Here is a 16,140-nt window from a genome sequence, read left to right as displayed (position 1 = left end):
CCACGTGCATTAGCAGGGTCTTCAGGAGGATCGGCTCCATGATCTTGCCAGGCCCACAGGTGAGACTGACTGGTCTATAGTTCCCTAGGTCTTCCTTTTTTCCCTTTTTAAAAATGTGGGGCTTTTTTTCCCCCTTTTCCAGTCAGGGAGAACTTCACCAGACTGCCAAGACTTTTCAAATATGATAGATGCTTTGCAACTTCATTGGCCAGTTCCTTCAGGAGCTGTGGATGAATTAATCTTTTTAACTTGAATGGTGAGGGCAAATGCATGGACTGTGAAAAGAAAGATCTCCCCACTGTAAGAGAAGAGCAGGTTTGTGACCATCTGAAGGACCTGAAGGTGCACAAGTTCTTGAAACTTGGTGGGAATTTGAAGGTTTGTATATTTGTTTTTCTCATACAATAATCTTGGCCTCCATTTGGATTTACAGCATTATGGAATGTTTATTAAGGATTTTATCCATGGATCAATTGTTCTCTGAAGAGGGCTTCTCTGTATACCTACAGTATTGCACGTGTGCAGTAAAACCAAACATCTGAAGAACCCTCATGAAAATATATAAAAGCCAGTTATTTTGATTTGTATTTACATTCCAGCTGTCTTCTAATGAGATTTTTTTTTTTCCCATGCCATTGAAAAAAGAGACTAGTACTGTCAGTTTCTGGACTCAGAGATAAAGTTAATTAAAATATTTAGCTACAGATTTTAGTTTTTGTCTTAAGAGTTGAGAGAATTTCCTGGAAATGTATTAACCCAAACATACACTGGAGAGCCTTCATGGATTAAAAAATTTAAAACTTAATCTAACATATGCAAGTAAACTCACAATGAGACTAAATTCAACCACCTGTTTGTAGCCATGGGTTCCTTCCCAACTCAAAGTAACCTCTCACGATGCAGTTACAGACCTCATATTTCAGGTCTGAACAGTCTAGAGCATTCAACACTGAAGTCAATAGGTCATATCCTTCCAGAGGATGTCTTGCAGCCGAATAGTATTTCTACTCAACTTTGAGTTGGGGACAAATGACAAAAGGTAAAACCTTGTTACCAGCAGTATATTAATCGCAGCTTCTGTCGGGTACCTCCTGTCAGCCTGCTCCTACCTATAGCCTCACACAGAGGAAAGTGCCTCTAGAGAGGAGTGTGCCAATCCCACCACAGGCATCTGGCCCAAACATACTAAAAAAGCCACATTAATTCCTATAGGAAATGGGGAGTGTAGTGAATATGCCACTATAACATATACAAACTACAGCTGCTCTAATGACACAGTGAATGTTGTAATTTCTTAAAGGGCATCATGCATATTGGACATTTCTCAGTCTTAATTACAAAAGAAAAAAGAGTGTGTTCCTCTTACTGTATGTCTTTATTTACCCTCTCATCTGCTCTGGCATTTTAATATCCAAGTATTAGTTAGAAACAGATGCCTCAGTTTAAGCACCCTCTTGTAACGGCTTAATACTCTAGGTAAGATTGAAGACAGAGGAGAAAGATGCGACACTGAGCACAACTTCTTTAGCAAATGGGCTTGAATATTCATTAAACAACATTTAATTTAAACACCCAGACTCTAAAAGCAGCAGCATATGGGCCTGTTTTATTTTACATCAACTGAATAGGAGGTTGTGCCATTAGTTTCTGCAGACATAATGTTCATTACAAAAGAAGTATGTTTTCCTTTAGGGAATGCGCCACCATTTCTGTAGGTTTGTCATTCCCCGAAAGGGTTCAGTATACTTGCCATGCAAAGTACTCTTCTTGGCAATGTGCTTCAAAATGTAAACAAAATTCCCATATATCTTCATCCACAAAGGGAACCTGGGGCAAATCAACTTATTTAATGAGAAACAAAGAAAAGAGTCATCCCTTTTCAGTATTTTACCATGTTCAAGAGACACTCTCAACTATCAAGTTTGCTATGAGGGTTTTCCTCTTACTCTTTGTGATTGAACAATTTTGCACCAATAATGATGTGATATGGGGTTCTACAGTCCTCTGCTGGCTAAACACTTACTTGCACAATCTCTAAGAAATTTCACTTTTTTTCATCTTCACTGAAAAGATATTTGATTCTGAAACATATGTATATTGAAAATAGCTAGATAAAGAAGTTTTGATTACTCAGCAAGCTCAAAAGTTTTTTTACACATGGTTCTGCACTTTACACCCCAAGACAGCTATTTCAGTGGTAAAACAAATATTAAAAAGAGGCCGGAGGTGTTAAACTAGTTTAAGAATTAAGCTAAAGAACTCAAAAATAAACACAAGCCCATGTGAGACTGGAGGATCTGAAGTGTTGCTGCTGTAACTGTCAATTAATACTTCTCAATAACTGTAAGGAAGAATGGACCCAAGTACCTTAATGAACACAGGAACATCCACTCTGAGTGAGTTGTTAACCACAGACAAGAGCACCACTAGTTGAGCAGCCAGTTATGGGTACAGTTGAGTTGTGAAGATTGCAACAGTACAAAATTATGTGGGTCTGTCATCATCAACAAAAATAAAAGTTAATCCCCACACAAGCCACTGGATATATTCTTCTGAGACCAGACATACCATACCAGTGAAGTATGAGCCAAAATAATACTGAATAAAACTGAAGTGTTTTAAAGCAATAATTTACTACACTGGAAGGAAACATGTTTATTTCAAAAGTAAGTCATTCACAGAAGGGCACTTAAGCCCTTGAATATTTTCCCATTCAATAAAACCAAGAAAAAAATGTATGCCTATTTTACTGTGTCTTTAATGCTAGATGTTTACGTTTTAGCATTTCTTTGGACAATTCCATTTCATCATGTTTTCTCTGGTTTATGCAATAGAACAGTGCTACAGTGTTTGTTTAAACACTATGGAGTTCAAGACTAGGAAAACCGTAATCTTATTTTAATTAGCACCTCAAAACCAGAAGTTTAATCTTTGTGTGTGATTGTGAAGGAACTTCTTCCAATCCTAGGTCTTTACATTAGTCTTTTGTGAAGTCCTGAAGCAGGGCTTTCACCAACCTGATTTTCTTTAGTAACCAGAACTGATCAACGAAATACCTAAAAGATTAATTCTGACAGCTCTTTAGCTTTATAATATCTATTTTCCTTAAAAAATATTAATTTCTGCCTATAGTGAGATTTACCAAACTATAAATGGAACAGCGAAACAAAATCAACTTTTACTCTCTTTTAATTTAAAAATATTAAGCCACTTCCATTGTGATTTTTACATTGCCTGGTAAACCAGACAGACCACACTGAAAAAGGGAAACATCAGTTCCAATTTTCTACTTACAGCCAACACTGTGAAGGAGATATGGATCTGAAGTCATTTGTTGCACACAAGTTTCATTATCAGTGATTAAAACCTGTTAGCAAATCAACACAAACAATGCCTGGATTAACAAACAGGCTACCAAAAATTGACAGAAAAATAATAACAGGGTAGTAGCTCCAGTACAATAAAATCAGATCATCATGAAAGGCAGTGAAGCATGTTTCTCCTAAGCCAGGCCAGTCTGCAGTCTGGCCAGGTTCATTAGATAACAAGCTGTATTTTAACCGGATGAACACAAGTACAAACCCTTATCAACACCAGTGAAGCACTGCACTCACACATCTTTTGCTGGTTGTAAAATATCTACTGTGTTAAGAGTAGTCACAGATGCTCTGAATGTCCTTCTGCCTCAGCACACTACTCGACCTTAACTAGGACCTCTGTGTATTAACAGCAGTCACTGCAAAGGAAGATTGAGCTTTTTTTATTAGTTACATTTGTTGCCAATCACCAGCTCTTGGTAAAACCCACAATTTTCTGTTAGCACACAGGATGCCTTTTAGCCACTTTTGCAGCTGTTTCATTAGCCACTGCCTTTGCAAAGAGCAGAGACTAAATACAACATAACTAGAGTTCACAAATATTAGCAATAAACCAAAAACTAAGTTTCCACTTAACTTCTTTAAAGCAAAGAGTTCCAATAGCACTAATGTACTAGGACATGCCCACTCCTTACATAGACTTGTCAAAGCTTACTTAAACAGTTTCATTTTACCTCTTAGAGACATTTTAATGAATGTGTTGATAGAAATAACTTAGTCTTATTGCTATTGTGTTAGAAACATGATGACCAAAGAAACAAATGCCACCTATATCAGAAAGTTCTCCTGCTCAGACGAAACTCTTCCAGCATTCAAAGCAAAAAAAAAAAAAAAAAAAGAAGCAAAAAATTAACTACTCTCAGTTGGCCACTCATCACCACTAAAATATCTATACAAAACCAGGCTCAATATATGTATTTTTGCACAAACAGAAGCACATGAGCAGGGAGAACTCAAAACTAAATTTTCAAACTTCCTATATAAATCTAGTATCAACTGCTGCTACAGGACAATGTTCTGTTGCCACTGTGTAGAAACCTCATGATATTAAAATTTATTTTGTACAGGAACTGACAAAAATATGGACAAATTAACTTCTGACTCTTGGAAATAGATTTTACAGTAACCTGCATACTTTGTTCCTTAAATTACATATTTTCTATTAACAAAAAGAACCCACATCACCCATTTATCCCTCTGCAGTCTTCTCACAGCATATGGTCAAGTACAGCTTACCCCTTCTCCAACTTTATTTCAAATCTCTGATAATACTAGCTTCATTTTTCCCCACCTCAACATTTTCAGGCCTGTTACAAGGTGCTGCCTAAACAAAACAACCTTATTGCCCAGGTGATGCCAAATTTTACCATCTTTATCTGTATCACAGTTCTTACCTTTTTCTATGATGCCAGGAGACTAATCTCTGTTCCTCCTAACAGATGCCACTTCTCTGGTAAATCTTCCTTTTTTAATCTACTGTAGTTTGCCTTTGGCCTTCTAGTCTACAACCTCCTTCAGACAGAAGCCGCCATTTTCTAGCTCCACCTCACGTATCTCACTGCAGAGCTGGAACATCAGCAAGAAGTTGGACTACTTCATCAGTTTCAATTAAGTTGAGCCCTGAGGGTTCTGCACAGCTTTTCAAGTATTTCACAGGAAGACTTCATTTACTTTTACTAGTCCACCTGTATGATTTTGAGTCCTTCCTACAGAAAAACCCTAACAATTTCTGTGGTATTATAACCTCTGTAAAAACCACACAACTCAAGTCCTAGCCACCAAAAATAGTGAAGAGTTAATGAAAGTCCTTTTATGTATATCACTTAGAGATTACTCATCAGCAGTTTCAATTGACAAGTTCCTTCTCCAAAAATGCTTCACAGTCTGATTTGGACTGAAATTCTGAAATATGGGGGCCAGGCCAAAGTCTAAAGGCATGCAACAGTGACAAAAGCTAGTACCTACAGATGATGGGATGTGCCAAGATCAGCAGGAAATCAAAAGGTACCTTCAGCACACAGTAGGGAAAGAAGTGAAGATTCCTGTTCATCAATGCTTTCCACTTAATTGTTTTACCTCCCACAGGAAAGGGGATTAACCTAGAGTCTCTTCACAGCATGACGTGCATTAAACTTCTGAAGCACAGAACATCTGCTACACACTGCTTAGACTCTAGTGTACAAAGGCAGAATGTTGGCAGAACAGAAACTTGCATGAAAAGCTTCTTATCCCTCCGGACTGTTGAAGCACCAAGATTTCACATGACAGCTATTCAGCTGCCTGCCATTTTCCAGGTGGAACAGCAGAAAAGCGGAGCCAGATCAACATAGAATGTTGCAGAATAGTGGGAAAACCAAAACAGTGATCTGATTTAATCAGTTAATTCTAGATCACTTCAAGTCAGTTTGAGCCCTTCCTTTCCCTTTTGTGCTTAATGCATTATAGTGCAAGACAAAGAGTACAGCTTATGAGTATGTGGTTGTAACCTAACCATGCATCAGGGAGAATTCAAGTGTTCTATGGAATCACTAAGTATTGTTCAAACATAAAGCCTTACCCAGCAGATCCTTTGTTGATTGCGTAAAACTAAGGAGACTTCTGAAAAGGGCAACCAGAATTCATCCCAGCACTCTAGAGCTTTAAAGTAATAAACATTTGGAATACAGTAACTGCATGTCCTTTGCATAAACACATGGTTTCCTCCCAATTCAAAGAACCAGGGAAACAAAAATATCACTTAAAGCCTCAGATCCTAAACACAGCTATTTTCAGTTCATCTTTTCAGAGGAGTTGACCTCTTTGGCAGGGGACAACTTTGCTTCCTTTCAGCCCATTTTATGAAAAATTGCTATACAGGTCTTCCTTGTATTGCTGTGTTCACACTACCCTCTAGTGACTGATCAATTATATTTAAGAGCATGACTCTTCTCTCATGTGAGGATTGTGTATACATAAAGGTTTTACTGCAAATATTACTTTTAGGTTCTAGCTCTAAGCATTACCCACACATTTGTCCCATATCCCTTACTATTTTTTCAGTTGTCAGAAATGTACAGTCACCTACTCAAAATGTATCCACAGTGCACAGTGTATCTAAGTAGCAAAACAAATGCCGCTTTAAATAATTCTCTAGCAATTCTTCATAATATATTTGCAAACTTTGGAAAAAATATCCAATAGGTACCTACCTTTGAAGGTCTGTCTGGTGAGTAAAAAAGCCTTGTAATTTCCACAGGACTTCAGAATCTATTCAGAAACTATTATTTTAGAAGCAACCATCCCCTTAACATCACTACTTCACCTATGTTTAGAAGAAACTGGAGTATGTAACCCTCCACCAGGGCAATTGCCTACTAATCCCATTTACTAACCTCCATAAAGGCAGCTCTACTGCATGAGGTACAGGTCATTTACTGTACAGCTAAGTGTGTGATGCTGCTGAATTCAGACAATAGCAACACCCCTAGTTTAAGACTCAGACTGAAGATACCAGTGGAGGCGTTCTTACCTATACTTACTGGATCTTGTATGGAATTTATTAGGAAAATAGTATCCCCTTCCAACCACTAACAACTGTATAGGGTTGCTGATTTTCCCCCCCAAGCAGTAGACAGGACTTACCTGTTACAATATGCTGCCTCAATATACACATAGTACAATTTAAATATACTGTACTTAGGTAGGAATAAAGTCAAGAGTCTTAGTCAGCACAGCTGCTAGAGCTGCTCAGTCTGTTTCAGTCCTATTTAAGGTATAAAACTTCTATTTTGCTTTCTACTTGAAACCCCTGCACCAAAATGCCTATACTTCTAGCACAGAGAACGCCTCAGCCAGCTACTAATCCAATCCTAAATCTTATAATCATGGAATGTTTTGGGTTGGAATGGACTACAAAGATAATCTAGTTCCAACCCCCCTGCATAGGCAGGCACACCTCCCACTAGACTGGGTTGCTCCAAGCCCCATCTAACCTGGCCTGGAACACTTCCACGGATGGGCCATCCACAATATCCCTGGGCAACCCAGGCCAGTGTCTCACCACCATACTCATAGTGAAGAATTTCTGCCTAATATCCAACCTAAACCCTCTGCCAGTTCAAAGCCATTACCCCTTGTCCTGTCACTACACACCCTCGTAAAAAGTCCCTCCCCAGCTTTCCTATAGGCCCCCTTCAGGTACTGGAAGGCCTCTGTAAGGTCTCCTCAGGTTTCCTGTTCTTACAATCCATGAACAAAAGACAAGTTAAGATGCCTTCACTAGCAAAATGAAGCTTAACTGTGAAAGTATGAGGCTCTGATTATCTTTTGTCTCCATGTTTTGTTCTTCCTTCAGCTATGTTATACAGGTCTGTATAATACAGGCAGTCAAACAAGCACATCTTAAAAGGACTTTCCAAACCAGTTTGAACACCAGATGACAAAAGCACTCCCACCTCCATGAACTAAAGCTGCCTGCTTGGAACTAGGTTAATATACTGTCTGTAAAAAGCTCTGATTCACTTAAAATTGATGACTAAAACAAGAATTGTTTAATTATGAAAAATTTTAACTCAGTGCCAACAGTGCACCAATCTTGAATTTCTCAGACTTTACAAAATGGTAGCTTTCAAATCAAAACCAAAGGACAAACCAACATTTCATTGACATTGTTTATTCAATATTAAAGCCAGATGAGCAGCTTCTTTGCAGAACAATTTTATATACTTCTTGATAGAATAATGTCATCTGCAAAGGAAAAGACAGATCAGTGCCACATAATTAAAACAATGTTTATACTCCTAACTTTATGGAGCCCAAAAGCTGGTTCCCAAGTAAGTCAGGCGAACTATACCACCTTTCTTCAAAGAACATAAGGTTCAAAATTTCACAGTACTGTCACGGAAATAAACGAGAGCCCAGTTTACACCATTTCTGTGTAAGAGAGCAGAAGCTACAAATGCTTTACCAGTTTTCTGTCAAAGACATTACACTCACTACATCAGCTCCCAGACAGACTGTTTGAGTTGCTTTAAAATGAGTCATTCAGACCATTTGTAATAAAACCAGAGTTTTGTCTATAACAGTCACTACTCACAGCACATCCAACTCACTTATATTCCTGTAGCAACCATATAAAAATATAGCCTAGGACTGTTGTAAGAGTATCAGATTTGTTTACAAGGAATTTACTTGAAATAAGTGTCTATAAAAAAACATTTGTCCTCAAAATAGAAATCATACAACTTCAATGTATTTATGACAAGACCAGTCCTGTACTATCCTCACCTTAGCATACCTATAAAAGGAAAATATAAGCCTTGTTTACAATTAGACTAAATAACCAAATGTGTTACCAACAGTAAATCTGAACTGCCTGATTTATTACTTCAGTCTTTATAATAATCAGGTATTTCATGTAAGTAGAAGTCACATAAATTAGCAACTTGATAGTAAGCACAAGTCTGTCTTAAGCTCTTGTACTGGGTTCTGTATCAGCACAATATCACTGTCTTGGCAAAAATCAAGATTAAACCTTTGTCATTGTACTAACTACAGGCTACTGGATGCCTACCCTTACAAAGCATTCAAAAGTTTTACCTGTTATCCATTTTCCATCTGAGATAGGTCATTTACTGAAAAAGAAAAAGCATTAATTAATAATAGTTCATTTCAGTTCTACTACTGTACAAGATGGAGCTTTCAGCCTTCTTACTAACACACAGAGTATGTTTTTTTTCCATTACCACAGTGAAATGTGATAGAGAAACCTCAAAAGCTTTTACTATTGCAGATTTCACGCATTCCTTTAAAATCGAATGTGACCTAACAACAGCTGTTTACAGCTTAAGCAATACTTCAAATGTAACTGCATGTTCAATTATTCCTACAGGCTACAATTGTTTCAAATGCCTACCCATCCACACTGTTTGATCATGTTATTTAAAAAGACATTTGGAAGGCCCACATGTCTAAGACTGACAAAACTACAGTTGTGACATTAAAAATCAGGGTAAGGTTTTTTTTTTGCATTTGCTTTGAATGCAAACACTAAAGGGAATCCAAATCTACTTGTTGCAAACTTTTTATCCAAGTTCTGCTAACTATACAGCTGCAGAATATATTAACACAAACTACTTTAAAATACTTGTCTTGAAACTGCAGGGGAAGGGAGAAGAAGAAGCACCAAAGAAAACTTTTAAGTCAGACCTAAGACCTAAGCACAGTTTATGTATTACCTAAAAGTTCAAGAAAAACTATTCAAGTATAATTCATCACTCCAATCATGACTACATGGTACACAACCCTTAGAACAATGGACACTTGCCTGAAGACCTCAGAATCAAATGCCTACACATTTCTGAGATTATCAGTTTTCACATATTGTGTAGGTAGACTCCAAAATATAATCCAAGACTCCTATTAAATATTCCTCCACATGGCTGTAATCAAGAGCATTGAACTATGCCACACCATTATGTTTAAACACACATTTTTCAAGACAAAGCTTTAAGACACAAGTCCATCTGCAAGCTTTTTTCTGTGATGCAGCACAGAGCTCTTTTCAACCAAGTTATCCAGAAAGCAGGTAAATTAGTTGGTCTTTAAATCTAATGTGAGGACAAAGATGAACAAAACCGATTAACAAGATCTAACCTATGTATATTTCTCAGCTAGAAGATAATTTTAAAAACCTCTAATTCAAAACACAATTTGCCTTCTACTGAGACTGTATGCTTGTTTGTGAAGCACTTGACGCCGAAGTCACTTCTATATAATTACCACAGCACATGATTGTGGTCTTGATTTTTCATGTGTTTATATGCTTTGAGAGAATTTCTCTGAACTGGACAGTTTTTGTAACTCAAGTAACAGTCAGTCAACTGTTGTCTATTAACACTCAGTAACAGTTACCTTGAAGTGCAACATTGTTAAAGGGAAAAAGTTAATCCATACTACTGGTATCAGTGCAATACTAAATTACTCCCCTGATATTCACAAGAGTGTGTATGTTAGTGTCGCTACTATACCAAATGCTACTTTGTGCTATTATACTGTAAACAACTGTAGGATTTCATTATTAAAACATTAAAGCAGCAAGAAAAAAGGGGCTCCAAATAATATCTAGTAATTTGTAGCAACACTGGCTTATTTCCATCCAAAGAAAACAAGAACTCCACTTAGTAAGTGAAAAATCCCATTTCACAGGGCAATTACTCGGGTTTGTGTCTTACCTTGGAAGACTGCAGGAAAATAACTAAACACAGTTTAATGCTGATAACTCTGTCATTTCCAGCCACTGTCTCAAATGCACAAAGCTGTGATGTGACTTAGTTTTCATACAGATGCATGACTACTTTCACACAAAGGTCAAGTTACACATGCAGTTGCACTGTACTACTTTGAGCCAGAACCTGCAGTGTTCTGAACCAATGCTTCACGTGAATAGCATTGAGTTCTCTGGATGCCTTCTCAGTGGGCATTCCTTATTTTAAAAATGTCACACTAGTTTCAAAGATCTTGTTCGCTATTAGCCAAATCTTATTTCTAAGTCTCATGGAATAAAGTTCATTAGGTAGTTATCTGAATCCTTACAGAAGCAAGTTTAAAACAAACATGGTGCATGCAAGGCAGTACAGTGCTTTAATTAAAAAGATGGACACAGGTTTCTGCGATGTATATAATTCGGTCACCACACCCATGCTTATTTTCAGTACCTGCTAGATACTTCATTTCTGATGGAGAATTCCAAGAAAGTAGGAAAAAAAGCAAAAGTGAAGATTACTCAAGTTTGACATGTAAAAGCACTTCAGCAGCTACAGAGCTAAGTGTCAAAATCCATCACCTTAGCTTCCCTCATTAAAACACTTGAAAAAAACCACTTAGCTGCATAGCTTACTCAGTACTTTCCCTTGGACAAAAAGCTGTTAATGAAGATAACTGCCTTCACACCCAGCCTAGTCCCCAGTTTTGCTTGGTTTTTGTATTTAACCATAGAGGAACTCCATCTCACTCCAAGCTACACCCCTGACAAGCTTGTATCTAGTTCCAGCCACAGTGTAAGAAGCTCCCATCAGGGGAAAAAAACACTGTCTTGGGAATCAGTCACTTAGAACCAGCATAAAGCAGGCATTCTACCTTCTATTCACACACTGATCTCACTGCCTGCATCACCCTGTATCTTCTGTAAGTAAGATCACGAGGGGCAGTAACTTAAGAGTAAGCATTAGATATTTAGGTAGTCTGAGTAACAAGTGTTAAGAATATCTACTTTGTGTATTGCAAGGCTGAATGATGAGGTTAGAGCAACACCGTTAAGATTTACAGAAGTTTAACTTTAGTTCAAGTGACATGTAGGAAATAATTTAAGCAGCACTGTTTTGCATTATACATCAGCTAAGCTTGCCACAGTGAGGAGCAAAACTAAGCTACTGAGCTGGTAGGAAGCTGTACAGCACCACACAGATTACCTTCTGTTATCCAGTAGAACAGGTGAAAAAAAAGGAAGAAAAACAATGTTACTCTGTTGAAGAATTTCTAATCAACATCTCTAAGGCAGCATGCTCACGTTAGTTTACAGATATTCTCATCCTACCTTCTTGCCAGCACCAACATTTGCCTTGGCTGTGCCCCTGACCTTCTTCATTCTGTTCTTACGTTCCTTTCGCTGCTTCCTAGAAGTCTTCTTCTTTTCATACAAGCCATGCTTTTAAAAAACAAAGTTAAATTTAATTTTTTTTTCACTGATTGTGACATCTGAAATTAAGTTTTTCTACTTCTGGACACTTCAAATACTGTTTAAATTTGAAATAGTCTAAGTAGTGAGACAAATCGCTAGCCGATAAATATTTCAACACAGAATAAAAACACAAAGTAGCGTTTGTATCAGTCTCATCTCTTATACTCCTTTGAGATATTTAAGAACAGTTAATTATATATAACTGCTAAACATCACTGGAATTTTGCCTTTTTAATTGCCCTGTAACAAATAAAAACTCCTATTATGCAAATGCAGAAAGTAGCCCATACTAGTGTAAGACCTCTTATATAACTCTAGGTACACCAATAATACTAACACAAAACTTTAACTTTCAGACATGTAAATCATGAACCACTTAATACTTTAAAACCACTGTAACGGTTCTCAAGTTACCATAGAACAACCTACCCTGGCAAGCCTGTGCTTTGGTTCATTTTTCTTTGCGTAGTCCAAAGAATCATAGATCATGCCAAAACCTGTTGTCTTGCCGCCACCAAAGTGAGTTCTGAAGCCAAAAACGAAAATTACATCAGGGGTCGTCTTGTACATTTTTGCCAGCTTCTCCCTGATTTCTGTTTTGGGGACTGTGGCCTTTCCAGGATGAAGAACATCAATCACCTAAGAAAGAATTTTTACAAGTTGTGTAAGAGCAAGAGAAAGTCAATATCCAATACAAGAGCCAGATACTACAGTTCCACCACGATTCTAACACTTAAACTAACCCATCTTAGCAACAGAAAGTATTGTTAATATGATACAAAAGTGTCCATAAAAGTTTTATGCTTTAAAAGACAAAACAGCTCACTAACTCATCATCAAGATTTACCTTCAGAATGCATCAACACATTTAAACCTTTAAGCTCTTAAAGTAAGAGCTCTAGAAGTTTTACAGGTTCATAATTTACAGTAGCTACAGAACACCTGCAGTTCAGAACCAACATACAACTACTTAAGTGCAATTTTTTGTCTTTTACCATCTGCTTGCGCTGAAGCAATCTGTTTGTCATGAACTTCCTGGTTCTGATGGTCACAGTGTCATTCTGCCAAAAAAAGATATAAAGTAATAAGAAAACACACTAATGACATGTACAATTTAAACTTAATAAATACACAAATAACAGACGGTACAGCAGCAGTCAGTAGTCTCTCAGATGCTGTCAGGAAACTCATAATTTAGGCGACCTAGACCTGTCTTAGAAGCACTATCTCTATAAAGCATACTTTGATGGGTATGCACCAACTGACTACAGCCTCATCCTCCATTTCCAATGCGCACGTACGTACAGTTATCACTGCGAAAAGCTGAAACAGCTTTTAGTGAAATACGTGGATTACAAGCCCAAGCGCTACAAAAGCGCAATGCAAAGCTTCCTTAACAAATCTGTGCTACTAGTTCCCTTAGGCTCCCAAACAAGAACGGCCGCAATAAAAGAAGGCGATCCACAGCACTCCTTTAGCACCCTGACAACACCACGGCAACCCTAATTACTACCAAGGCCTAAGACTGCTCTCACCGGCCAGCAGCCCGGCTACACCGCGAGCCCCGCACACGCTTCAGCGCCCAGCGAGGGGCCCACGGCTGCCAACCCGCCAGGCCGCAACAGCCCCGGCGGGACGCGGGAGGAGAAGCCCCCATTAAGATGCGGCCATACTCCCGCAGCCCGTTCCCAGCAGACTAGGCAGGCAGGGCCCAGCCGCTGCAGAGCCGGCGGGGGCAGGATGGCGGCCGGACGGGGCGGATGGCGGCGGCGCGGCGCCGGGACTCACCATGGCGGCGGCGGCCTCTCTGCCAGCGAGCGAGGAAAGGAGGAAGCTCCGCCCCGCAGCCAATCATAAGGCAGCGGAAGGTCCCCGCGCGCGCGGCGGGGTGGGGCGGGGTTGCGTGCGGAGGCGTTCGCGGGCGGCGGGGCGGCTGCTCTGGTGGCAGCACGGCCGGGTGGGCTAAGGCCGCTGCGTGCTGCGGGAGCCGCGCTGCGTGCTGCGGGGGGGCTGGCGTTCTCCTGTCCTGCCCCCGTCTCCTGCTGCTGTTGACCAGGGCTGCGGCTGCCGTGCCACAACCGAGCGCAGAGCCGTGGAGTGAGCCGGGCGGCACGGTGCCTGGCCGCTGGGGGAACGCTGGCGCTCGGATTGTAACGGTGCCGCGGTGGGCAACGGGGCGCCCGCGGGCCCAGCGGGACCGGCTGCTGCGGGCACGTCCAGGCCTGACGGGGGGTGCGGGAGTCCTCGCCGGGAGTCACCCTCGGGCCCAGCAGGGGGCGCTGCAGCTGGAGGCCGCGTCAGCGGGAGCCGCTCTGCACGCCCGGCCGGGCCGGCTCCGCGCCGCCCCTGGTTCCCGCCGGGCGCTGAGCGGCCCCGCCGGCCGCCGCCGCCGCCATGGTGAAGGAGCAGTTCAGGGAGACGGATGTGGCCAAGAAAATGTGAGTGGGGCGGCCCGTGCGGCGCCCTGCGCGGCGGGAGGCTCCGGGGCTGCCGCTTCGCTGCCCGGGGCTGCGCGGCGCCCCGCCAGGCGGGCCGCAGGCTGCGGTGGTGGGCGGCGGAGGCCCCAGCGTCTGGCCCCACCGCTGCAACAGCACCCGGGAGGCTCAGTGGGCAGGGGAGCGAAGGGTAGCTGGTGTTAGGGCTAGTGCCCTCTGGAAGGGTAGGCATGTGTGGGGTTCGGGCTGCGGGTGAGGCTGGCGGGTTGCTGAGCGCGTGAGCACCGGCAGGGGTGCCCGGGAGTGTCCGTCAATGCCCCAGATGGGAGCCACCAACTTAACTGCAGAACAGCGGTTTTTATAGCTAATTACAAAGAGCTTGGTTCAGCAATGTTGTGGATGGACTTACCTCCCTCTGCCATGTTTTTAAAGTACTTACGTGTGTGCGTGCATGTTGGTAAGGAGTGTTTCTGCAAATGTATGTGCACGTGCATGCATCCATCTGGAATTTCTGTTCTAGAAGCCACATCTGTTTTGGCATGAAATCTCCAGAGGAGATGCGTCAGCAAGCTCACATTCAAGTGGTTAGCAAAAACTTGTACAGCCAGGACAACCACCACTCCCCGCTGCAATACGGAGTACTCGATCATCGCATGGTGAGAACCAATGGTTTTTCTAGATCGTTTTTGTAGAATTACTTGAAAAAGTTAAAAATAAGCTGGGATGGTTGAAATTTAGTGCTCATCCAAAATGTGCAAATGTTTTTTTTACTTGAATTGCATAGACTTTTAGCTGCAGAAGCAGCTGACATGCTTTTCATGGTTTTGGGTGGTTCAGGAAAGCGTTATTTTGAGACAGAAGATAAATTATTTCTGTGTAATTTTTGGGAGATCTTGAGACATCCATCTTCAAAATGCCTTATTGTCATTCAGTGGGCTGTAGATCAATTGCAAGAGCTATATGAGTTAATGTCACTGCTATTAGTAGGGGTTGTGTGTGGAACATTTTTCTTAAGGATTGTAGGGCATGGAGAGCTACAAACGTGCTTCTAATGCTGGGAAAAAGGAGTGGGTTTGATCTCAGGATAGCTGGCTAGCTTAAGAACTGTTATGTTTTCTATATAATAAGTTGATTGCAGCTACATTTTTTTTCTGTTTGTGTTCCCCTCTTCCCAAAGGGAACCAGTGAAAAAGACCGACCCTGTGAAACCTGTGGAAAAAATCTAGCTGATTGTTTAGGACATTATGGGTACATTGACTTAGAACTGCCGTGTTTTCACGTTGGATACTTCAAAGCTGTGATAGGCATCTTACAGGTAAATAACAATTATGACTTTCTAGTCTAGAAACAGGAAATTAACATAAAAGCTGATGCTCAAGAGAGTACTTGGGAAGAAGAAAATAAGGTTGTATTGTAATTTTTATCTTTATGTAACTTGTGTTTTGATAGTTTTTAAATAGCAGTCCTAGTGATGTAAATACATGGGTTTTATATGATCTCAGACTGATTAATCCATTACTTTTCTGAAGTAGTTTGAATTAAATGTAGACTATAATTTGCTTTTTAGGACTGAGATGCTTTATATGGATTACATGTTTTTGCTTTAGATGGC

The 16,140-nt window shown here is 40.5% G+C and overlaps 2 protein-coding genes across 9 annotated transcripts in view; one reads left to right on the top strand and one right to left on the bottom strand.

Annotated features, from left to right (window-relative positions):
• Nucleotides 1-6,779: 6,779 nt before the first annotated feature.
• RPS24 (ribosomal protein S24) lies at nt 6,780-13,984 on the bottom strand. 5 transcript variants are annotated; one of them, XM_051616779.1, is made up of 7 exons: nt 13,882-13,983; nt 13,089-13,154; nt 12,523-12,732; nt 11,950-12,060; nt 11,072-11,089; nt 8,955-8,989; nt 8,013-8,102 (listed from the first exon to the last, which is right to left on the bottom strand). In XM_051616779.1, exons 1-5 carry the CDS (start codon nt 13,882-13,884, stop codon nt 11,084-11,086), a joined length of 396 nt encoding a protein of 131 aa, XP_051472739.1. In that variant the 5' UTR covers nt 13,885-13,983; the 3' UTR covers nt 8,013-8,102; nt 8,955-8,989; nt 11,072-11,083. The 5 variants fall into 5 exon arrangements, with proteins under 5 accessions (XP_051472740.1, XP_051472742.1, XP_051472739.1 ...); XM_051616780.1 differs by lacking the exons at nt 8,013-8,102; nt 8,955-8,989 and adding an exon at nt 6,780-6,790; XM_051616781.1 differs by lacking the exon at nt 11,072-11,089 and having other exon boundaries at nt 13,882-13,982.
• A 77-nt stretch (nt 13,985-14,061) lies between these two features.
• Nucleotides 14,062-16,140, top strand: part of POLR3A (RNA polymerase III subunit A) — a 37,934-nt gene continuing 35,855 nt past the window's right edge. For all 4 annotated transcript variants that reach the window (XM_051616777.1, XM_051616775.1, XM_051616774.1 and 1 more), the window contains exons 1-3: nt 14,062-14,531; nt 15,049-15,184; nt 15,706-15,843. In XM_051616777.1, coding sequence (XP_051472737.1) covers nt 14,488-14,531; nt 15,049-15,184; nt 15,706-15,843 — 318 coding nt within the window. In that variant the 5' untranslated portion in view covers nt 14,062-14,487. The remainder of the gene's footprint in view (nt 14,532-15,048; nt 15,185-15,705; nt 15,844-16,140) is intronic.

The sequence above is a fragment of the Apus apus genome, chromosome 4, assembly GCF_020740795.1.
Source record: "Apus apus isolate bApuApu2 chromosome 4, bApuApu2.pri.cur, whole genome shotgun sequence".
NCBI lineage: Eukaryota > Metazoa > Chordata > Aves > Apodiformes > Apodidae > Apus > Apus apus.
Note: the sequence above shows the minus strand (reverse complement) of the source record. Positions and strands in the feature narration are given on the sequence as shown.